Genomic DNA, 25,000 nt, shown 5'->3' on the forward strand with positions numbered 1-25,000 from the left:
GGGAGCATGTGTGGTACCCGTATGCGCAGTGGGAGCGTGTGTGGTACCTGTATGCGCAGTGGGAGCGTGTGTGGTACCTGTATGCGCAGTGGGAGCGTGTGTGGTACCTGTATGCGCAGTGGGAGGGTGTGTGGTACCTGTATGCGCAGTGGGAGGGTGTGTGGCACCTGTATGCGCAGTGGGAGGGTGTGTGGTATGCGCAGTGGGAGGGTGTGTGGTACCCGTATGCACAGTGGGAGCGTGTGTGGTACCCGTATGCGCAGTGGGAGGGTGTGTGGTACCTGTATGCGCAGTGGGAAGGTGTGTGGTACCTGTATGCGCAGTGGGAGGGTGTGTGGTACCTGTATGCGCAGTGGGAGGGTGTGTGGTACCTGTATGCGCAGTGGGAGGGTGTGTGGTACCTGTATGCGCAGTGGGAGCGTGTGTGGTACCTGTATGCGCAGTGGGAGCGTGTGTGGTACCTGTATGCGCAGTGGGAGGGTGTGTGGTACCTGTATGCGCAGTGGGAGGGTGTGTGGTACCCGTATGCGCAGTGGGAGGGTGTGTGGTACCCGTATGCACAGTGGGAGTGTGTGTCGTACCTGTATGCGCAGTAGGAGGGTGTGGTACCTGTATGCGCAGTGGGAGAGTGTGTAGTATGCGCAGTGGGAGGGTGTGTGGTACCTGTATGCGCAGTGGGAGCGTGTGTGGTACCTGTATGCGCAGTGGGAGGGTGTGTGGTACCCGTATGCGCAGTGGGAGGGTGTGTGGTATGCGCAGTGGGAGAGTGTGTGGTACCCGTATGCGCAGTGGGAGAGTGTGTGGTATGCGCAGTGGGAGGGTGTGTGGTACCTGTATGCGCAGTAGGAGGGTGTGTGGTACCTGTATGCACAGTGGGAGGGTGTGTGGTACCTTTATGCGCAGTGGGAGAGTGTGTGGTACCTGTATGCGCAGTGGGAGAGTGTGTGGTATGCGCAGTGGGAGGGTGTGTGGTACCTGTATGCACAGTGGGAGCGTGTGTGGTACCTGTATGCGCAGTGGTAGTGTGTGGTACCCGTATGCGCAGTGGGAGAGTGTGTGGTACCCGTATGCGCAGTGGGAGAGTGTGTGGTACCCGTATGCGCAGTGGGAGAGTGTGTGGTACCCGTATGCGCAGTGGGAGAGTGTGTGGTACCCGTATGCGCAGTGGGAGAGTGTGTGGTATGCGCAGTGGGAGGGTGTGTGGTACCTGTATGCACAGTGGGAGCGTGTGTGGTACCTGTATGCGCAGTGGGAGCGTGTGTGGTACCTGTATGCGCAGTGGGAGCGTGTGTGGTACCCGTATGCGCAGTGGGAGAGTGTGTGGTACCCTTATGCGCAGTGGGAGAGTGTGTGGTATGCGCAGTGGGAGGGTGTGTGGTACCTGTATGCGCAGTGGGAGAGTGTGTGGTACCCGTATGCGCAGTGGGAGAGTGTGTGGTATGCGCAGTGGGAGGGTGTGTGGTACCTGTATGCGCAGTGGGAGGGTGTGTGGTACCCGTATGCGCAGTGGGAGGGTGTGTGGTACCCGTATGCGCAGTGGGAGGGTGTGTGGTACCCGTATGCGCAGTGGGAGGGTGTGTCGTATGCGCAGTGGGAGGGTGTGTGGTATGCGCAGTGGGAGGGTGTGTGGTATGCGCAGTGGGAGGGTGTGTGGTACCCGTATGCGCAGTGGGAGGGTGTGTGGTACCCGTATGCGCAGTGGGAGGGTGTGTGGTATGCGCAGTGGGAGGGTGTGTGGTATGCGCAGTGGGAGGGTGTGTGGTATGCGCAGTGGGAGGGTGTGTGGTATGCGCAGTGGGAGGGTGTGTGGTACCCGTATGCACAGTGGGAGGGTGTGTGGTACCTGTATGCGCAGTGGGAGGGTGTGTGGTACCTGTATGCGCAGTGGGAGGGTGTGTGGTACCTGTATGCGCAGTGGGAGGGTGTGTGGTACCTGTATGCGCAGTGGGAGGGTGTGTGGTATGCGCAGTGGGAGGGTGTGTGGTACCCGTATGCGCAGTGGGAGAGTGTGTGGTACCCGTATGCGCAGTGGGAGGGTGTGTGGTACCCGTATGCGCAGTGGGAGCGTGTGTGGTACCTGGATGCGGAGCCACAGCTGCTTGTTGGCCGTCTCCATGCGTCTGAAGTTGGTCTCCACCTCACGCGTGCGCTGAGCGTCTCGCTGCATGCGCTTGATGTACTCCACCGACGCCCGCAGGATAGTGCCCTTATTCCAGCGCACGTCTCTGGGCGGGGGGCGGGGGGGAGGGGGTCAGGAGGGCAGGGGGCAGGGAGATAAAAGTGGAGGTGATGTCAGTTTTCTCTCTGGATTGACACACATGCCCTGACCTCTCAGAGTGAGCTCAGTGTTAGTAAAGATGACTCTGCAGTTTACAGCCCTGTGTGTGTGTGTGTGTGTGTGTGTGAGTGTGTGTGAGTGTGTGTGTGTGAGTGTGTGTGAGTGTGTGTGAGTGTGTGTGAGTGTGTGTGTGTGTGTGTGTGTGGGTGTGTGAGTGTGTGTAGGGGCAGCCTGTAGCGTAGTGGTTAAGGTAAATGACTGGTTCTAATGGTTCTAAATGGTTCTAATCCCGGTGTAGCCACTATAAGAACATCCACACAGCCGTTGGGCCCTTGAGCAAGGCCCTTAACCCTGCATTGCTCCAGGGGAGGATTGCCTCCTGCTTAGTCTAATCAACTGTGCGTCGCTCCGGATAAGAGCATCTGCCAAATGCCAATAATGTAATGTATGCTGTGTCTGTATGTTGAGTGTCTGTATGCTGGGAGAGTCCTGTGAGTGAGTCACTGGTGAACATTCAGCAGCTGTAGTTTCATCCTCTGTTCAGTTTTAGTGCAGGTTTCAGGGCGCTGCAGAGGGTAAGGAGCTGAGTGTGATGAACATATAAAACCGGCCAGCCTGCCCTAGAGTGACTCCAGGTGTTCCAGGCCTTCGTGTTTAAAGCACCACTCTGCACCTGTGTGGTTTTTCACACCCCAGTGAAGCCCAGCACGCTTCAGTCAGCCTGTATGTTCCTGTCCCTACGCAGCCCTGTCTGTGCGTTTCATTTCTTTAGCTGTGCTTCTACACGGCTGGGTCTCAGTATTCAGCATAACCGGGTCTCATTCTCCTCTGCGTTTTAGTAATGTTAGCACGCTCGGTAACGCTGTTGCAGCTGTTGTGGTGATTTCATGGCTTTGCAATCATACAAACAAACATGCATACCAGAGATAAAGTGTAACCCTGAGGTTTTGGGCTACTGGGTGGCAGTAATGGGATCACTAGCCTGCTTGTGGAGCTAGTTGGGAGTAAACCAACTGTGTCATATTACAGGATGTCAGGTTGACATCAGAAAAACACAGCAGTTCCAAAATCAACTGGTGGGGGCAGACATGACTGACAGTGACTTCACTTTTTACCAGGAAATGAGACTGTTACTCACAGGTCGTTGGTTTTTGGGATCATGGTTCCGAGCTCTTTGATCCGGTCGTTGATGTTGAATCTTCTCCTTCTCTCAACTGCAGGAGAACAGAGAGCAGAGCAGAAAGGAGCTCCTGTTAGCGCCTGCTGTCGCAGTGGAGGGAAAAGCCTTCCAGATGTGCGCGAAGGACAAACCCAGGGAGTGTTTCAGTTGGACATCCGTTGGCAAACAGCAGCTGGACCGGTCTCGCCAGGTAGACCTACACACCTGGGCCGGTCTCGCCAGGTAGACCTACACACCTGGGCCGGTCTCGCCAGGTAGACCTACACACCTGGGCCGTGTTCAAAGCGGCTCTTCACTAAGTACTAAACTAGACTGGCCATCAGCCATCTTGTTCTAGCGTCCAAATTCAAAAATAACATTTCACTTACATTTTGAGGGCACTAGAAATCTAGTCAACAACCGTAGTCACCAGAAAGGTGGACCACAATGCTTTGCGACAAGCATTTCCCCTAACTTTATTACACAAAACTTTTTAAGCTGTGAGAGACAATGGCATGATCTTCTGGGTTTTGCCACATTGATGACAAATACATTTCCATTGAGTATAATAAAGTACAACTACCCTAATGTAACCTAATATACTGTATTGTCCAGTAAGTGGCACTGTTTGTTAGCGAGCTAAAATGCTATACTGTCTTATAGTTTACATTAACTTTATTTGTACCAAAGAGTACGCTACATCTATCGACTAAAAGCGCCAACAGCATTCTTCTAAGCCTGTGTTCTGTTCAATTCACGGATATAAACGTGTAGTGGGGGTGTGTTTAGATGTTTACTCCGTGAAAGTGTGTTATTTTACATGTCCCACATATAAAATAAGCCAAGGCCATATAGTTTCATGTTTTGAAAAATACAATTTTTCATAAAAGTAAAATGTTAAATATAGAAATATAAACTCACTCAGGTTGTGGTTATCCTTCTTCTGTCTCTCCTTGGCCATGGCACGTGCTTCTGCATGTCCACAAAAACAAAAGCACACACTGCTACACGCCTGTACTAATACACACCTGTACACACTGCTACACGCCTGTACTGATACACACCTGTACACACTGCTACATGCCTGTACTGATACACACCTGTACACACTGCTACACGCCTGTACTGATACACACCTGTACACACTGCTACACGCCTGTACTGATACACACCTGCACACACTGCTACATACAGTCGTATGAAAAAGTTTGGGCACCCCTGACCATTTCCATTATTTTCATTTATAAATCATCAGGATCCGCAACTTCATTTTGATCTATCAAATAACTGATGGACACAGTAATATTTCAGTAGTGAAATGAGGTTTATTGGATTAACAGAAAATGTGCAATATGCATCAAAACAAAATTAGACGGGTGCATAAATTTGGGCACCCCAACAGAAAAATCACATCAATCTTTAGTAGAGCCTCCTTATGCAAAAATAACAGCCTCTAGACGCTTCCTATAGCCTCTAATGAGTGTCTGGATCCTGGATGAAGGTATTTTGGGCCATTCCTCCTTACAGAACATCTCTGGTTCAGTTAGGTGTGATGGTTGCCGAGGATGGACAGCCCGCTTCAAATCATCCCACAGTTTTTCAATGATATTCAAGTCTGGGGACTGGGATGGCCATTCCAGAACATTGTACTTGTTCCTCGGCATGAATGCCTGAGTAGATTTTGAGCAGTGTTTTGGGTCGTTGTCTTGTTGAAATATCCAGCCCCGGCGTAACTTCAACTTTGTGACAGATTCTTGAATATTATTCTCAAGAATCCGCTGATATTGAGTGGAATCCATGCGACCCTCAACTTTAACAAGATTCCCAGTACCGGCACTGGCCACACAGCCCCACAGCATGATGGAACCTCCACCAAATTTTACTGTGGGTAGCAAGTGTTTTTCTTGGAATGCTGTGTTCTATCGCCGCCATGCATAACGCCCCTTGTTATGACCAAATAACTCAATCTTTGTTTCATCAGTCCACAGCACCTTATTCCAAAATGAAGCTGGTTTGTGCAAATGTGCTTTTGCATACCTCAAGCAACTGTTTGTGGCATGTGTGCAGAAAAGGCTTCTTCCGCATCACTCTCCCGTACAGCTTTTCCTTGTGCAAAGTGCGCTGTATTGTTGAACGATGCACAGTGACACCATCTGCAGCAAGATGACCTTGTAGGTCTTTGGAGGTGGTCTGTGGGTTGTATTTGACCAGTCTCACCATCCTTCGCCTTTGCCTCTCCGATATTCTTCCTGGCCTGCCACTTCTGGCCTTAACAAGAACTGTGCCTGTGGCCTTCCATTTCCTCACTATGTTCCTCACAGTGGAAACTGACAGCTGAAATCTCTGAGATAGCTTTTTGTAGCCTTCCCCTAAACCATAATGCTGAAGAATCTTTGTTTTCAGGTCATTTGAGAGTTGTTTTGAGGCCCCCATGTTGCCACTCTTCAGAGCAGAGTCAAAGAGAGGAACAACTTGCAATTGTCCACCTTAAATACCTTTTCTCATGATTGGATGCACCTGTCTATGAAGTTCAGGCTTAATGAGCTCATCAAACCAATTTTGTGTTCCAATTAATCAGTGTTAAGTAGTTACAGGTATTCAAATCAACAAAATGACAAGGGTGCCCAAATTTAGGCACCTGTCTAATTTTGTTTTGATGCATATTGCACATTTTCTGTTAATCCAATAAACCTCATTTCACTACTGAAATATTACTGTGTCCATCAGTTATTTGATAGATCAAAATGAAGTTGCGGATCCAAACACCCAATGATTTATAAATGAAAATAATGGAAATTGTCAGGGGTGCCCAAACGTTTTCATACGACTGTACCTGTACTTACTGATACACACCTGTACACGCTGATACACACCTGTACATATTCATACACACCTGTACTTGCTGATACACACCTGTACACACTGATACACACCTGTACATATTCATACACACCTGTACACACTGATACACACCTGTACATATTCATACACACCTGTACACACTGATACACACCTGTACATATTCATACACACCTGTACACACTGATACACACCTGTACACATTCATACACACCTGTACACACTGATACACACCTGTACATATTCATACACACCTGTACACACTGATACACACCTGTACATATTCATACACACCTGTACACACTGATACACACCTGTACATATTCATACACACCTGTACACACTGATACACACCTGTACATATTCATACACACCTGTACACACTGATACACACCTGTACATATTCATACACACCTGTACACACTGATACACACCTGTACATATTCATACACACCTGTACACACTGATACACACCTGTACACACTGATACACACCTGTACATGCCGCAGATGCAGGAGACCTGACTGCTGTAGATATGTACATTTGGTGCTGAGTGTTGAGGCATGTTGAGCCCCAGCCCTGCTCCACAGGTTAAAGGGCCAGGCCAGTGAAATGAGCACCACAGGTCTCTGTGAATATGAGCCTGAACGAGGTCGCTGGCATGGAGCGCTACATATGCTGCTTCATGAGTAATATGAAAAATCACACCAGCTGGCAGATGAGCAGCAATAACCTGCTACCCTGCTATAAAGAATCCAACCCTTGGTCTTATAGCAGATGCACTTGTCACGTTAATGGACGTTTATAGGGTTTTTAAACTTTACTCCCAGCCAAAATGTTATTGCAAACATTGCGCTGAATACGATACATCAGCTGTGATTTCATTATCTGCAATGATTCGCACGCCTCACATATATTGTGTTGTCTGTTAAAGCTACTAAACATTTATGAGAGAAATTCAGCTGATTAGCTTTGCAGAAGGACTCGACAGCTGTCTCTAAATTCAAAACTTTATTTGTATAGAGGACTTTGTATTCAAATGGCGCACGCACACACAATCCTGGAATAAAAAAAACTCAGATTGTGGGAAAGAGTGATTCAGAGGTTGCCAGATTTGGACATGTTTATACAGCCAATTAAACATTGGATGGTTAGGTTGCCAGATTGAGCCAGCTGGGCTGGGTATTTGAGCAGGGCACTGGAGAAGCCCCAGCGTGTTGCGCTGAGAGACTTGTTGTGTGAAGGAGAGTCGGGGTGCATGGTCTCACCGGTCAGCTCCTTCTTGATGGCGAGGTTGGCGGGGCAGGAGTTGCTGGTCATGCCGATGGCGGACCCAGACATCCCGGGAGTGGAGTACACGTCCAGATGGCTGCTGGACAGGGGCAGCTACGGCACAGAGACAACCGCACAGAGAACAGAGCTGTGTCAGAGCACAACAACACAACAACACAACACAGCTACGGCACAGAGAACAGAGCTGTGTCAGAGCACAACAACACAACAACACAACACAGCTACGGCACAGAGAACAGAGCTGTGTCAGAGCACAACAACAACACAACACAGCTACGGCACAGAGAACAGAGCTGTGTGAGAGCACAACAACACACACACAACACAGCTACGGCACAGAGAACAGAGCTGTGTCAGAGCACAACAACACACACACAACACAGCTATGGCACAGAGAACAGAGCTGTGTTAGAGCACAACAACACACACACAACACAGCTACGGCACAGAGAACAGAGCTGTGTCAGAGCACAACAACACAACAACACAACACAGCTACGGCACAGAGAACAGAGCTGTGTTAGAGCACAACAACACACACACAACACAGCTACAGCACAGAGAACAGAGCTGTGTGAGAGCACAACAACACACACACAACACAGCTACAGCACAGAGAACAGAGCTGTGTTAGAGCACAACAACACACACAACAACACAGCTATGGCACAGAGAACAGAGCTGTGTTAGAGCACAACAACACACACAACAACACAGCTACGGCACAGAGAACAGAGCTGTGTTAGAGTGACCCACAACAACACACACAACAACACACACAACACAGCTACGGCACAGAGACAACGGCACAGAGAACAGAGCTGTGTTAGAGCATGACGCACAACACACAACAACACAGCTACGGCACAGAGACAACGGCACAGAGAACAGAGCTGTGTTAGAGCATGACGCATAATAACACACAACAATACAACACAACACACAACACACACAACAATACAACAACACACACAACACAGCTACGGCACAGAGACAACAACACACCACAACGCACAACACAACAGTACAACAACACACAACAACACAGCCACGTGACGGAGAGCAGAGCAGTGTTTCAGCATGATGCACAACAACACAACAAAACAACAACGCACAACAACACAGCTACGTCACACAACAACACAAACAACGCGGCACACAACAAAACGACACACAGTGTGAGTAGTGTCCTGTCCCAGGTTTGCAGCTTCAGGCTGGACTCTGGCTGGAGGGGGCGGGCTGTTGGCCCACTAAACGCTGGGTATGCTACGCTCCGCCCGTGGACACTCAGTTAGTGGTTTTTACAGTTCACAGAATTCCCCCGGCTGCCCTTGATTCAGGAATGCAGCTGCGTGAAGCGGTGTGGAAACGGGATTTACGACGCGGCGATGTGTTTGTCTCCCCGGGGAATCACGCTGTTCGGAAGCTAACACACAGAAGCTGAGGCCTGAGTGTGCATCTTCGGTCAAGCCGTAAACCGCTATCGCCTCCAGATAAGCCGCAGATAAGCTGCACCTCAGGAGGAGAGTATCAGCTAATCTTTCAGTTTTATTGTTTTATTTCTTCTGTATCCTTTATTCTGTCTTTACACGTCAGTATAATTGTGCACAGGTCTTTCTCCGCAAACAGGCTTTGGAAGATAAGTGGATATCGTTCTGCAGATACCTTATCGTAACTGGCTACTGAGAGAGACAAACAAACACTGAGCTTAACGCTCAAAAATCTAAACTTGCTCTCTCCCTGCGGTATGCATTTGAAGGATCTTGGTCTATTTATTGTGGAAATTATGTATTCCGGGAATGTATTCTAGCAGTTATTTTAAATGGGGGACAACTGTACACTTGGCACACAAACACTTGGAAACTACAAATGTTCTCAAAATGAACGGTTATCTTTCATCAGTGCTCAGACCCAGGAGACGCACGGTGTTGTCAGGACGTCCGTCCGTCCGTCCGTCTGTCCTGGAGTGCGTTTAGTCGCGTCCTCACTCTCCCTGCGGTTTGTCTGACAGCTGAGCTATGGACTGCTGGGTCAAATGCGCAACTGTTTTGGATTCAAATATTTTCATAAATCTCACACATTTCCTACGCTTTACTGAGCTCGTCTGGTGAACTGGAACCTAGGAAATGCTCTCAAAATCTGCAAACCCCGCCTTCTGGTTCTCTTGGTTGGCTCAGTTGTGCCAGGCAAGATCAATCAAGCACAGAAAAGCATTTGAATCTGAACCCAGGTTTGGGTTAAAACGTGACACACAACAACACAGAGACACAAAGACTGCACAACACCACAACACACACAACAACACAGAGACACAAAGACTGCACAACACCACAACACCACAACAACACAGAGACACAGAGACTGCACAACACCACAACAACACAGAGACACAGAGACTGCACATAGCATCAGAACAACACCACAACACATACAACAACACAGAGACTGCACATAGCATCAGAACAACACCACAACACATACAACAACACAGAGACTGCACATAGCATCAGAACAACACCACAACACATACAACAACACAGAGACACAAAGACTGCACACCACCACAACAACACAGAGACACAGAGACTGCACAACACCACAACAACACAGAGACACAGAGACTGCACAACACCACAACACACACAACAACACAGAGACACAAAGACTGCACAACACCACAACACACACAACAACACAGAGACACAAAGACTGCACAACACCACAACACCACAACAACACAGAGACACAGAGACTGCACAACACCACAACAACACAGAGACACAGAGACTGCACATAGCATCAGAACAACACCACAACACACACAACAACACAGAGACTGCACATAGCATCAGAACAACACCACAACACACACAAAAACACAGAGACTGCACATAGCATCAGAACAACACCACAACACACACAACAACACAGAGACTGCACATAGCATCAGAACAACACCACAACACACACAACAACACAGAGACTGCACATAGCATCAGAACAACACCACAACACACACACCAACACAGAGACTGCACATAGCATCAGAACAACACCACAACACACACAACAACACAAAGACTGCACATAGCATCAGAACAACACCACAACACACACAACAACACAGAGACTGCACATAGCATCAGAACAACACCACAACACACACAACAACACAGAGACTGCACATAGCATCAGAACAACACCACAACACATACAACAACACAGAGACTGCACATAGCATCAGAACAACACCACAACACACAACAACACAGAGACTGCACATAGCATCAGAACAACACCACAACACACACAACAACACAGAGACTGCACATAGCATCAGAACAACACCACAACACACACAACAACACAGAGACTGCACGTAGCATCAGAACAACACCACAACAACACAGAGAGACTGCACGTAGCATCAGAACACCACAACACACACAACAACACAGAGAGACTGCACATAGCATCAGAACAACACCACAACAACACAGAGAGACTGCACGTAGCATCAGAACAACACCACAACAACACAGAGAGACTGCACGTAGCATCAGAACAACACCACAACACACACAACAACAGAGACTGCACGTAGCATCAGAACAACACCACAACACACAACACAGAGAGACTGCACATAGCATCAGAACAACACCACAACACACACAACAACACAGAGAGACTGCACATAGCATCAGAACAACACCACAACAACACAGAGAGACTGCACGTAGCATCAGAACAACACCACACACACCACACAAGATCAATCTAGCACCGAAAAGCATTTGAATCTGAACCCAGGTTTGGGGAGATCAGTCTCAAGGTTCAATGCCACAGTGAGAATAAGGCCTTTCTGAATCTGAAGAACACTGCTTTCATTCAGGGACTAATTATTAAATTAGTTCATTAGCAAAGCACAACAGCAGGCAACACAGAGAAAATTACAGAATGTCATCAGGGGTCATTTCCTTCTGGCACACACACGCACACACACGTGCACATACTTTCTCTCTCTCTCTCTCTCTCTCTCTCACACACACACACACACACACACACACACCAGTGTGAGTGGACAGGCAGCTCATTGAGAGATTATTGAACACAATAAGGCACAATGGCTGCAGGGCTAATCAATATCCAAAGTGAAATAATCTGTGGATAACCCGCTCTCTGTTGCATAAAAACGGCACAATGCAAAGAAAGGAGCAGCCTGGTGGATGTGCTGCATTGTTGGTGCTGAGAGATTGCAGTCCCACACTGTTCTCTTCCACAGTCCTCCAAAGCAGTCAACAAAGAGCAGCCTGACAGCTCGCTCTTTACAGACCTGTCCTTGCCCATTGAATAGACGCAAGCACAATGGAGCCCTGTCAAATCAGCGCAAACATGCGACTCGGAGGGAAAAAGGGTTCCAGCAACCTTCAGGCCAAGAGAAAAATATTTGCTGCCGTGAATTTCGGCATTTTGGAGTAAAAACATTCTTCTCAATCTCAGTCAGCGAGGTGGGCCACACTGAGCTTCTCTGAAAACGCACGGTTTCCCAGCCTGCCTTGGGCTTTGAGTGGGAGCCATCTTCTCTGACGGTTCCTTCCCCCACGCCGGCCCAGTGAAACCCCCCGCCTCCTCTTACCAGCTGGATCTGCTCCCCTTGTAGGACTTCCACGATGGCGAAGGTCTTCCCAGACTCCTTCATCCTCTCTCGGGCCGGATCTCCTCGTCCTGCCCTGACAAACTAACGCCCGACACTCCTAAAGCTCTCCTCTTCTACCTGCCCCTGTGACCTTTCCCCTCTCCAGACTTTCAACCTGTTTTCACCTCCGTGCCGAACACATCCCCTCCTAAAAACGCCCCGTAAACAAGTTGAACTCTAACTGGATGGAGCTTAATTGTTAATTTGATCGGAGACTCGAAATAACCGCAGATCAAAGTGCTGATGTTCGTGTCGGAGACGGGGAACATTCCTGACTAGAGCGGTGTCCTGAAACTCTGCTTATCTCTGCAGAACTTGCAGGGCCCTCTCTCTCTCTCTCTCTCTCTCTCTCTCTCTCTCTCTCTCTTTTCCCTCTCTCTTCTCCCTCTCTCTCTCTTTCTCTCTTTTTTTACCTCCACAATCTTGTGTAAATGGTATAAAGCACTTAAACACTTAGGCAGAAGGGAAGGCTTCCTGCATGAGAGCTCAGTGTTGTTCGTTCAGAGGTCAGCCATTAGGCAGGGTAGTCAGGCTAGCTGTTTTTCAGCGACGCACGTCTGAAATAAAATCAACTTCAGAAGAACTATGGGACTGAATAAAGAAACCGCATCGTGCCGTTAGTGAGTTACGCTGTGAAAAACGGCCGCTGTAAAAGAGCATTTCAGGGAAAGGGGACAAAGATCGCGTTTGTCAGAATCTTTTAGAAGAGAAAACGTTAAATGAAAAATAAGTTTGCCTGGCCCTGCCCAGTCACATGTGGCCTCTTACACAACGGGAGGGTCTCACAATTAGACCAAAATAGCTGCGCTGAACGCATGAAGAGCTGATTCATACTGCTGCCTCACTGCATAACACAGTACACCCCACAACACTGCCTCACTGCATAACAAAGTACACCCCACAACACTGCCTCACTGCATAACACAGTACACCTCATAACACTGCCTCACTGCATAACACAGTACACCCCACAACACTGCCTCACTGCATAACACAGTACACCCCACAGCTCTGACTCACTCAAACACACAGTACACCCCACAACACTGCCTCACTGCATAGCACAGTACACCCCACAACACTGCCTCACTGCATAACACAGTACACCCCACAACACTGCCTCACTGCATAACACAGTACACCCCACAACACTGCCTCACTGCATAACACAGTACACCCCACAACACTGCCTCACTGCATAACACAGTACACCCCACAACACTGCCTCACTGCATAACACAGTACACCCCACAACACAGACTCACTGCATAACACAGTACACCCCATAACACTGCCTCACTGCATAACACAATACACCCCACAGCCCTGACTCCCTCAAACACACAGTACACCCCACAACACTGACTCACTGCATAACATAGTACACCCCACAACACTGCCTCACTGCATAACACAGTACACCCCACAGCCCTGACTCCCTCAAACACACAGTACACCCCACAACACTGACTCACTGCATAACACAGTACACCCCACAGCCCTGACTCACTGCATAACACAGTACACCCCACAACACTGCCTCACTGCATAACACAGTACACCCCACAGCCCTGCCTCACTGCATGACACAGTACACCCCACAACACTGCCTCACTGCATAACACAGTACACCCCACAGCCCTGCCTCACTGCATGACACGGTACACCCCACAACACTGCCTCAGAGTACTCCCCACAACACTGACTCACTCAAACACAGTACACCCCACAACACCAACTCAGAGTATACCCCCCAACAGCCCTGACTCACTCAAACACTGAGTATACACCACAACACTGACTCAAACACACAGTACACCCCCCAGCACTGACTGACTCAAAACACAGTACACCCCCCAGCACTGACTCACTCGAACACACAGTACACCCCACAGCCCTGAGTCAAACACACAGTACACCCCCCAGCACTGACTCACTCGAACACACAGTACACCCCACAGCCCTGAGTCAAACACACAGTAAACCCCCCAGCACTGACTCACTCGAACACACAGTACACCCCACAGCCCTGAGTCAAACACACAGTACACCCCCCAGCACTGACTCACTCAAACACACAGTACACCCCACAGCACTGACTCACTCAAACACAGAGTACACCCCACAGCCCTGAGTCAAACACACAGTACACCCCACAGCACTGACTCAAACACACAGTACACAGTCAGCCAATCAGGGCTACTCACTGTGTTGGACATCTGCACCACAGGGTCCATGTACCCCTGCACCTCGTCGTAGCTGGACTGCAGGCTGATGATGTCATCGATAACGTCATCCATCTTGTTGATTGGGGGGATAATGTATATGTTTAGTAAGTGTACTGTTGCTAGGAGAAGGCACAAAACATGAGGCACTGCACATAAAAAAAGTAGAATTATTGTTAGTACCTCTTTGGGTCCTGATCTTCCAGCATGTAAATAGATATGCTACGACCCTTAGTAGCCCACAGAGAATTGAGCTGAGAAACTCAGAGCGTTGTGCTGACCTGTTTATTTTTCCTGTAGCGCTACGCTGCGGAGTGGCACAGGGGGCAAAGTCTCCCGCGTTTAGGAGCGCTCGTAACTTCACACTCCTGCTCTGTCACTCTGTAAACCCTAATTACCTCGCCAGGGCCGTAATGGGGCAGTTAACGCGCACTGACAGCCCGGTTAGCGCTGTGACCTTTGTGTACGACGGCGTCCGTGATAACCGCACTGCAGAGCGCAGTCTGGCCCGGGATTCCCTCCGGAACATCGGCGGACTGGCAACGCTCCCGAGCTCATCCCGATCATTTTACTGCATCCCGCCCCGTCTCATTGTTCCCTGAAGGGGCAAGGACGTTCCGTTTGCCTAATTCACCGTTTCTCCATTTCCCCGTCTTCACCTCCTTTTCTCTCCTCTCTTTCTGGCCTCCGCCAATGGGTGGAGCTAGGAGCCAGGAAAGGAGGGAAGGAGGTAAGGAAAGGAGGGAGGAGGTGAACATAAGGGATGGGATCAGAACGTCTGCATAACGCTGAGACAACATTGTGACAACACTAAGCAGGTGCACTGCTGCATTGATGTTCTGAGAATATTTAATATTGGTTGGTGTGTTTTGTGTTTATAAAATGAGATATACTTTATTGACCCCCATGGGGTAATGAGTCCTCTGCATGTGACCCATCCTAGTTACTCAGGAGCAGTGGGCACCACAGTGCAGTGCCCGGGGACCAGCTCCAGTTCTGAAGCCAGTGCCTTGGTCGAGGGCAACATCAGGAGCACATCTAACCTGACATAACCACACCTGCACACCTAACCTGAGAGGAGCACCCCTAACCGTATATTGACTCTTTGTAGGAGCCAGTTCGAGGATGGTGCCTTTTAGAACCAAATAATGAATTTAGTGCTGTGCCGTGAAAAGTTTAGTGAAGATAATATTTTTGTTTTTAGAATATTTGGATTTGCTTACAGTGATGACTTCACTTTTGTTAGCTGTCCCCAAAAGGGTTGTTTCAGTTAGGAAGATGGTGGTGTGTTAAGAATCAGAATAAAAGTGAGGTGAAAGCTTTTTCATTTTATACTGTTCACTATCATTCATTTAACACAAACAGGTTCAGATGACTTCTGATTCGACCAGGCCTACACTGACTTGTTCCATCGATAAAACCAACGGTACGAGTGATGTCAGTAAAATAAACTCTTTTCATCCGTATGTAATGGAAACATGTTGGATTCCTGTTGTGTATATTCCTGTTAGGCTATGAAACGGTGCCTAACAGAATCTTCATGAATACATTTACAAAAGTATGGAGGACTGCATTGCCTTTTAAGGGTCGAAGCTGAGAGGATGAAGCGATTTACTGGTCAACGTAAATTTGACCCTGAGGAGACTTTTTTTTAGACCCATATTAACATTTTTCTTCAGGTCAGAATCACAGAGCAGGCAGCTTTTTCTGGGGGATTATGGGAAGAAAATATGTTTTTTTTCTTAATCCTGACACACATAACTCACACACTGCAAAAAAAACCTTGTCTTAACAGGCAGTGTTAGTCTAGTCATAAGACTTAAGATATTCTCTCTCTGAAGGAAATTTGTTTTGCTTGTTTTCAGTTACTGTTTGCTTGACAATAGAAGTTTTCTTATTTCAGGATTTGCCAACTGTCTGACCTCATTGCCAATATCTTATTCAATACTTATTTTGTATTTTTTTTAAGTGCCAGAGACACCTGTCTCCATGTACAGTTGATGCTTCTCAGTCACCCATTCACACAATGGAGACTGGCTGCCATGCAAGGTACCAACCAGCTTGTCAGGAGCATTTGGGGGTTAGGTATCTTGCTTACAGACACTTTGACACACTGAAGCGGGGGCGGGGGGGGGGTGAGTGTGGTTGGGCAGTCGGGAGTAGGTGTGGTTGGGCAGTGGGGGGTGGGGGTGAGTGGTTGGGCAGTTGGGGGTGGGGGTGAGTGTGGTTGGGCAGTGGGGGGTGGGGGTGAGTGGTTGGGCAGTTGGGGGTGGGGGTGAGTGTGGTTGGGCAGTGGGGGGTGGGGGTGGGTGTGGTTGGGCAGAGGCGGGTGGGTGTGGTTGGGCAGTGGGCGGTGGGTGTGGTTGGGCAGTGGGGGGTGGGTGTGGTTGGGCAGAGGTGGGTGGGTGTGGTTGGGCAGTGGGGGGTGGGTGTGGTTGGGCAGAGGCGGGTGGGGGGTGGGTGTGGTTGGGCAGAGGCGGATGGGTGTGGTTGGGCAGAGGCGGGTGGGGGGTGGGTGTGGTTGGGCAGTGGGGGGTGGGTGTGGTTGGGCAGTGAGCGGTGGGTGTGGTTGGGCAGTGGGGGGTGGGTGTGAGTGTGGTTGGGCAGAGGCGGGTGGGGGGTGGGTGTGGTTGGGCAGTGGGGGGTGGGTGTGAGTGTGGTTGGGCAGAGGCGGGTGGGGGGTGGGTGTGGTTGGGCAGTGGGGGGTGGGTGTGGTTGGGCAGTGAGCGGTGGGTGTGGTTGGGCAGTGGGGGGTGGGTGTGGTTGGGCAGTGGGGGTGAGTGGTTGGGCAGAGGTGGGTGGGGGGTGGGTGTGGTTGGGCAGAGGCGGGTGGGTGTGGGTGGGCAGTGAGCGGTGGGTGTGGTTGGGCAGTGGGGGTGGGTGTGGTTGGGCAGAGGCGGGTGGGGGGTGGGTGTGGTTGGGCAGAGGCAGGTGGGTGTGGTTGGGCAGAGGCGGGTGGGGGGTGGGTGTGGTTGGGCAGTGGGGGGTGGGTGTGGTTGGGCAGTGGCGGGTGGGGGGTGGGTGTGGTTGGGCAGAGGCGGGTGCGGGGTGGGTGTGGTTGGGCAGTGGGGGGTGGGTGTGGTTGGGCAGAGGCGGGTGGGGGGTGGGTGTGGTTGGGCAGAGGCGGGTGGGGGGTGGGGGTGGTTGGGCAGTGGGGGGTGGGGGGTGGGGGTGGTTGGGCAGTGGGGGGTGGGTGTGAGTGTGGTTGGGCAGTGGGGGGTGGGGGTGAGTGTGGTTGGGCAGTGGGGGGTGGGTGTGGTTGGGCAGTGGGGGTGGGTGTGGTTGGACAGAGGCGGGTGGGTGTGGTTGGGAAGTGGGGGGTGGGTGTGGTTGGGCAGTGGGGGTGGGTGTGGTTGGGCAGTAGGGGTGGGTGTGGTTGGGCAGAGTTGGGTGGGTGTGGTTGGGCAGAGGCGGTGGGTGTGGTTGGGCAGAGGCGGGTGGGTGTGGTTGGGCAGTGGGGGTGGGTGTGGTTGGGCAGAGGTGGGTGGGTGTGGTTGGGCAGAGGCGGTGGGTGTGGTTGGGCAGAGGCGGGTGGGGCGTTTACCTCGTTTTCATGGCCCCCGCTCCCGATGTCGAGCAGGGCCATGGGGCTGTTGGGGGCGCTGTTTCCCGTGGAGCCCAGGAGGTGGGGCGAGGGCAGGGGGGGGAGGGGGGCCGGGGGGGGAGAGGCCTGTTTGGGGGAGTAGGTGGCGGACAGGTACTCCTTCAGCTGCTGCCGCTGGGACTGGCGGATATGGTAGTCCGTGGGGTTCTCCAGGTGTGTCTGCACCTGTGGGCCACAGAGCATGTGTTTATTCATACAGTCACACCTGGTCAAACACCTCATTGTTCTACGCTGTACTCGGCTTGTCTGGTGCATTGGGACCCCATCAAATACTCTCAAAAAGGGAAAACCCCACCTTCTGGTCCTCTTGGTTGCACTCAATTGCAAAAGTGTTTGTATTTCAGTAAAATGGTGAAGATTGTCGGTAGCCCAGTAGGGGGTCAATAAACCCCAATGCCCCAGTACAGTGTGCCAGAGGAGATGCCACTTTTCGGGTGCAACGTTTAAACTGAGGCCCTGAAACTCTTTGAAAAAGAGTTGAGGGTTTCCCTGGTGTCCTGGCTTAATTCCATACCTGGCCCTCTCATCGTGACACCTGATCTCCCCCCAGTTTAACTGGCTCAATGATGTTTTCTCCCTCGCCATCTGAGCAGAGTTTGACGGGAGGGCGACTGTCCTGACGGCAGGTCAGTGTGTCCTGACAGCAGGTCAGTGTGTCGTGACGGAAGGGCGACTGTCCTGACAACAGGTGAGTTCAGGGGAGTTACACACCTCACACGGCGTCCCTGTGGATGATGACAGGTGAGGACACCACAGGCCTTATGGTTTACTGTGTCTGTATCCCAAACCGGCCCCCCTACAGGACCGCTGTGTCCTGCCAGAGTGTGTGTGTGTGTGTGTGTGTGTGTGTGTGTGTGTGTGTGATCGTACAGGACGTCCTGGTCGGAACACACTCTACCCCCCCCAGTGGGCCCCCCCAGTGGGCCCTGTGCCAGGCACGGACCCAGACGCTTGTGTAACGTCAGGGTTTAGATCCCAGCGTGGGGGGGGGGGGTAGGGGGTGGGCAGGGTAAAGGGTCACACCAGATTGGCCTCATTCCTTCACATCAAAGCCGGGAAGAATTAAGAGATTTCTCTACAAGAACCACCCTCCCCCCACCCTAATCTCCTGAGGACTTCTAGCCCTCAAACACAGCCTCAGAAAGTCCTCGTGTCTATTTTCATTTTGTACACTATGTTGGCACTGTGTGTGTGTGTGTGTGTGTGTATGTGTGTAAACCAACCAAGTTTAAACCCTGACAACGTTTCTCAGCCAAATATACTGTAAGGCTGCAAATTGCCACTGTTGTCTCTCTTTTATCAGCATAATTCATTTGATTTTAACTGTCCTCTTCACAAAACACAAAGAAATGGTTTTGGTAAAACGCCTGTGGACATGTAATGCTACCTGTGCATGTGACCTCTGCAGCTTCTGATTGGCTGTAGAACAGGAACTAGACACACTGCCTGACCAAAAGGCTCATTGAGTCATTGAGTACACCCAATTACATCTTACAGCTTGCGTTCTGTTACTTTACCACAAGTAACCAAGGAATTCTGAAATCCTTGCAAAATCAAGTGTCTCTCTTTCACATCTAAAAATAATGTTTCAACACCCAAGCCAGCAGTTAGACATGACATCATTTAGCTGCTGTGCTTATAATGTTTTTTGTTTTGACTGAGGCTGAGGCTGAGAATGCACAACCCTGCCCCTAAGAAAGCACACATGAAGAAACGCTCCTGTGTCCCTGTAAAATCCTCCTCTCTACGATCGTAATAACCTCCTCTGGCAATCGTTATAACCCCCTCTCTACGATTGTTATAACCTCCTCTCCTGATGATTATAACCTCCTCTCTCCCGATTGTCATAAACTCATCTCTACGATGGTGATAGCGGCTCACCCCTCCTCTCGCGGCACAGAGTGTGCTGGAGGAGCAGAGCAGAGTGTGCTGGAGGTGCAGGGCAGAGTGTGCTGGAGGTGCAGGGTGTGCTGGAGGTGCAGAGTGTGCTGGAGGTGCAGAGCAGAGAGTGCTGGAAGAGCAGAGTGTGCTGGAGGTGCAGGGTGTGCTGGAGGTGCAGGGTGTGCTGGAGGTGCAGAGTGTGCTGGAGGTGCAGAGCAGAGTGTGCTGGAGGTGCAGAGCAGAGTGTGCTGGAGGTGCAGGGTGTGCTGGAGGTGCAGAGTGTGCTGGAGGTGCAGAGTGTGCTGGAGGTGCAGAGTGTGCTGGAGGTGCAGGGTGTGCTGGAGGTGCAGAGTGTGCTGGAGGTGCAGAGCAGAGTGTGCTGGAGGTGCAGGGTGTGCTGGAGGTGCAGAGTGTGCTGGAGGTGCAGAGTGTGCTGGAGGTGCAGAGTGTGCTGGAGGTGCAGGGTGTGCTGGAGGTGCAGAGTGTGCTGGAGGTGCAGAGTGTGCTGGAGGTGCAGAGAGTGCTGGAGGAGCAGAGCAGAGTGTGCTGGAGGAGCAGAGAGTGCTGGAGGTGCAGAGAGTGCTGGAGGTGCAGAGAGTGCTGGAGGTGCAGAGTGTGCTGGAGGTGCAGAGAGTGCTGGAGGAGCAGAGCAGAGTGTGCTGGAGGTGCAGAGTGTGCTGGAGGTGCAGAGCAGGGTTCACTGGCTGCCCGAGCCCTGATAGAGACGCTTCCGGTGACGCTGTGCTCCAGCCATGTGGGCGTTTGTGCGCTGGCCTCCGTTACGAACACTCTTATCTCACCGCCGTCCTGCCTGCACTCACCTGGCTGATAAGAGCCTCACAGGCATCCGTGGAATCTCCGCCCCACGTTTTAAATCTCTTCTGATTCAGATGCCGAGTGTGTGAGCGTGGGTGTTCTCTACCTGCTCACATTCCACTGCCTTCTCCTCCGTAAACACACACACACACACACACACACACACACTCTCTCTCACACACACACACACACACACACAGTTATCCTCCAGAAACACACAGCGGAACTTCTCTGTAACACGCAGCGCTCCAGGGGAACCTCTCCTCTGTAACACGCAGAGCTCCAGGGGAACCTCTCCTCTGTAACACGCAGAGCTCCAGGGGAACCTCTCCTCTGTAACACGCAGCGCTCCAGGGGAACCTCTCCTCTGTAACACGCAGAGCTCCAGGGGAACCTCTCCTCTGTAACACGCAGAGTTCCAGGGGAACCTCTCCTCTGTAACACGCAGCGCTCCAGGGGAACCTCTCCTCTGTAACACACAGAGCTCCAGGGGAACCTCTCCTCTGTAACACGCAGAGCTCCAGGGGAACCTCTCCTCTGTAACACGCAGCGCTCCAGGGGAACCTCTCCTCTGTAACACGCAGAGCTCCAGGGGAACCTCTCCTCTGTAACACGCAGCGCTCCAGGGGAACCTCTCCTCTGTAACACGCAGCGCTCCAGGGGAACCTCTCCTCTGTAACACGCAGAGCTCCAGGGGAACCTCTCCTCTGTAACACGCAGCGCTCCAGGGGAACCTCTCCTCTGTAACACGCAGAGCTCCAGGGGAACCTCTCCTCTGTAACACGCAGAGCTCCAGGGGAACCTCTCCTCTGTAACACGCAGCGCTCCAGGGGAACCTCTCCTCTGTAACACGCAGCGCTCCAGGGGAACCTCTCCTCTGTAACACGCAGAGCTCCAGGGGAACCTCTCCTCTGTAACACGCAGAGCTCCAGGGGAACCTCTCCTCTGTAACACGCAGCGCTCCAGGGAAGCTCTCCTCTGTAACACGCAGCGCTCCAGGAAGCTCTCCTCTGTAACACGCAGCGCTCCAGGGAAGCTCTCCTCTGTAACACGCAGCGCTCCAGGGAAGCTCTCTCAGACCCCAGCTGAACCCACCCGCTCAGCCTGAACGCCCTGTCTCTGGGGCAGACTGGGGGGCAGTGAGGGGATTACTGTGGGGCCAGAGCTCCCTAACGTGGGCTCCATGCACGGCCTGAGGTGTGTTCATCCAGTTAGGGCCTACCCACTCTCCACCCCCTGCTCCAGCCAGATTAACTCCCCCTCCTGTGTGTGTGTGAGTGTGTGAGTGTGTGAGTGTGTGAGTGTGTGTGTGAGTGTGTGAGTGTGTGAGTGTGTGAGTATGTGAGTATGTGAGTGTGTGAGTGTGTGAGTGAGTGTGTGAGTGTGTGAGTGTGTGAGTGTGTGAGAGAGTGAGAGAGTGAGAGAGTGAGAGAGAGAGAGAGTGAGAGAGTGAGAGAGTGAGTGAGAGAGTGAGAGAGTGTGAGAGAGTGAGAGAGTGAGAGAGTGAGAGAGTGAGAGAGTGAGAGAGTGAGTGAGAGAGTGAGAGAGTGAGAGAGTGAGAGAGAGAGAGAGTGAGAGTGAAAGAGTGAGTGAGAGAGTGAGAGAGTGTGAGAGCATGTGTGAGAGAGTGAGAGAGTGAGAGAGTGAGAGAGAGAGTGAGAGAGTGAGAGAGTGAGAGAGTGAGAGAGTGAGAGGGTGAGAGAGAGAGAGAGTGAGAGAGTGAGAGAGTGAGTGAGAGAGTGAGAGAGTGTGAGAGTATGTGTGAGAGAGTGAGAGAGTGAGAGAGTGAGAGAGTGAGAGAGTGAGAGAGAGAGTGAGAGAGTGAGTGAAGAGTGAAAGAGTGAGAGAGTGAGAGAGAGTGAGAGTGTGAGAGAGAGAGAGAGAGAGAGAGAGGGAGAGAGGGAGAGAGGGAGAGAGAGAGTGAGTGAGTGAGTGAGTGAGTGTGTGAGAGAGAGAGAGGGAGAGAGAGAGAGAGAGAATGAGAGAGAATGAGAGAGAGAGAGAGTGAGAGAGTGAGTGTGAGAGTGTGAGAGAGAGAGAGAGACAGAGAGAGTGAGAGTGTGAGAGTGTGAGAGTGTGAGAGAGAGAGAGACAGAGAGAGAGAGAGTGAGTGAGTGAGTGAGAGTGTGAGAGTGTGAGAGTGTGAGAGAGAGTGAGAGTGAGAGTGAGAGTGAGAGAGTGAGAGTGAGAGTTTGTGAAAGAGGGAGAGAGAGTGAGAGAGTGAGAGAGTGAGAGAGTGAGAGAGTGAGTGAGAGAGTGAGAGGGGTCAGACTCACCATCAGCACCTCCATGGGGACCTGCATGGGCCCCTGATAGTGGGGGGGCAGGGGGGCGTTGATGGCGGGGCTGGGGGGCACGGGCATGCGCTGCTGCTGCACGTATCCCATGGTGCACTGCTGCCGGCGCTCCCTCTGCTCCTCCTGCTGCAGCTGGTCCCTCATGAGCTGCAGCCTCAGCCCGATGCGGGACGCCATGGGGGGGGCCCGTGGGGGGGGCCGGGGGGGGCGGCTCGAGAGCGGGGCGCAGTCCAGCCCGACAGCCGACGTCCCTGCAAACGCACCGACAGCCAATCAGAGCGCTTATCACACCGACACAGCCAATCAGAGCGCTTAACACACCGACACAGCCAATCAGAGCGCTTAACACACCGACACAGCCAATCAGAGCGCTTAACACACCGACACAGCCAATCAGAGCGCTTAACACACCGACACAGCCAATCAGAGCGCTTAACACACCGACACAGCCAATCAGAGCGCTTAACACACCGAAACAGCCAATCAGAGCGCTTAACACACCGACACAGCCAATCAGAGCGCTTAACACACCGACACAGCCAATCAGAGCGCTTAACACACCGACACAGCCAATCAGAGAGCTTAACACACCGACACAGCCAATCAGAGCGCTTAACACACCGACACAGCCAATCAGAGCGCTTAACACACCGACACAGCCAATCAGAGCGCTTAACACACCGACACAGCCAATCAGAGCGCTTAACACACCGACACAGCCAATCAGAGCGCTTAACACACCGACACAGCCAATCAGAGCGCTTATACACACCGACACAGCCAATCAGAGCGCTTAACACACCGACACAGCCAATCAGAGAGCTTAACACACCGACACAGCCAATCAGAGCGCTTAACACACCGACACAGCCAATCAGAGCGCTTAACACACCGACACAGCCAATCAGAGCGCTTAACACACCGACACAGCCAATCAGAGCGCTTAACACACCGACACAGCCAATCAGAGCGCTTAACACACCGACACAGCCAATCAGAGCGCTTAACACACCGACACAGCCAATCAGAGCGCTTAACACACCGACACAGCCAATCAGAGCGCTTAACACACCGACACAGCCAATCAGAGCGCTTAACACACCGACACAGCCAATCAGAGCGCTTAACACACCGACACAGCCAATCAGAGAGCTTAACACACCGACACAGCCAATCAGAGCGCTTAACACACCGACACAGCCAATCAGAGCGCTTAACACACCGACACAGCCAATCAGAGCGCTTAACACACCGACACAGCCAATCAGAGAGCTTAACACACCGACACAGCCAATCAGAGAGCTTAACACACCGACACAGCCAATCAGAGCGCTTAACACACCGACACAGCCAATCAGAGCGCTTAACACACCGACACAGCCAATCAGAGAGCTTAACACACCGACACAGCCAATCAGAGCGCTTAACACACCGACACAGCCAATCAGAGCGCTTAACACACCGACACAGCCAATCAGAGCGCTTATACACACCGACACAGCCAATCAGAGCGCTTAACACACCGACACAGCCAATCAGAGAGCTTAACACACCGACACAGCCAATCAGAGCGCTTAACACACCGACACAGCCAATCAGTGCGCTTAACACACCGACACAGCCAATCAGAGCGCTTAACACACCGACACAGCCAATCAGAGCGCTTAACACACCGACACAGCCAATCACAACGCTTATACACAGCGACACAGCCAATCAGAGCCAATCAGAGCGCTTAACACACCGACACAGCCAATCAGAGCGCTTAACACACCGACACAGCCAATCAGAGAGCTTAACACACCGACACAGCCAATCAGAGCGCTTAACACACCGACACAGCCAATCAGAGCGCTTAACACACCGACACAGCCAATTAGAGAGCTTAA

General features: G+C 51.5%; 1 protein-coding gene across 1 annotated transcript in view; it reads right to left on the reverse strand.

The window, feature by feature from the left end:
• Window positions 1-25,000, reverse strand: part of tfeb (transcription factor EB) — a 38,763-nt gene that overhangs the window by 4,314 nt on the left and 9,449 nt on the right. Inside the window, exons 2-8 of the mRNA XM_061219507.1 lie at window positions 23,091-23,362; window positions 18,058-18,282; window positions 14,496-14,588; window positions 7,565-7,682; window positions 4,359-4,409; window positions 3,417-3,492; window positions 2,078-2,225 (exon numbers count right to left, since the gene is read on the reverse strand). Of these exons, the coding sequence (XP_061075491.1) occupies window positions 2,078-2,225; window positions 3,417-3,492; window positions 4,359-4,409; window positions 7,565-7,682; window positions 14,496-14,588; window positions 18,058-18,282; window positions 23,091-23,288 (909 nt within the window). The 5' untranslated portion in view covers window positions 23,289-23,362. The remainder of the gene's footprint in view (window positions 1-2,077; window positions 2,226-3,416; window positions 3,493-4,358; window positions 4,410-7,564; window positions 7,683-14,495; window positions 14,589-18,057; window positions 18,283-23,090; window positions 23,363-25,000) is intronic.

This window comes from Conger conger, chromosome 14 (genome assembly GCF_963514075.1).
Source record: "Conger conger chromosome 14, fConCon1.1, whole genome shotgun sequence".
NCBI lineage: Eukaryota > Metazoa > Chordata > Actinopteri > Anguilliformes > Congridae > Conger > Conger conger.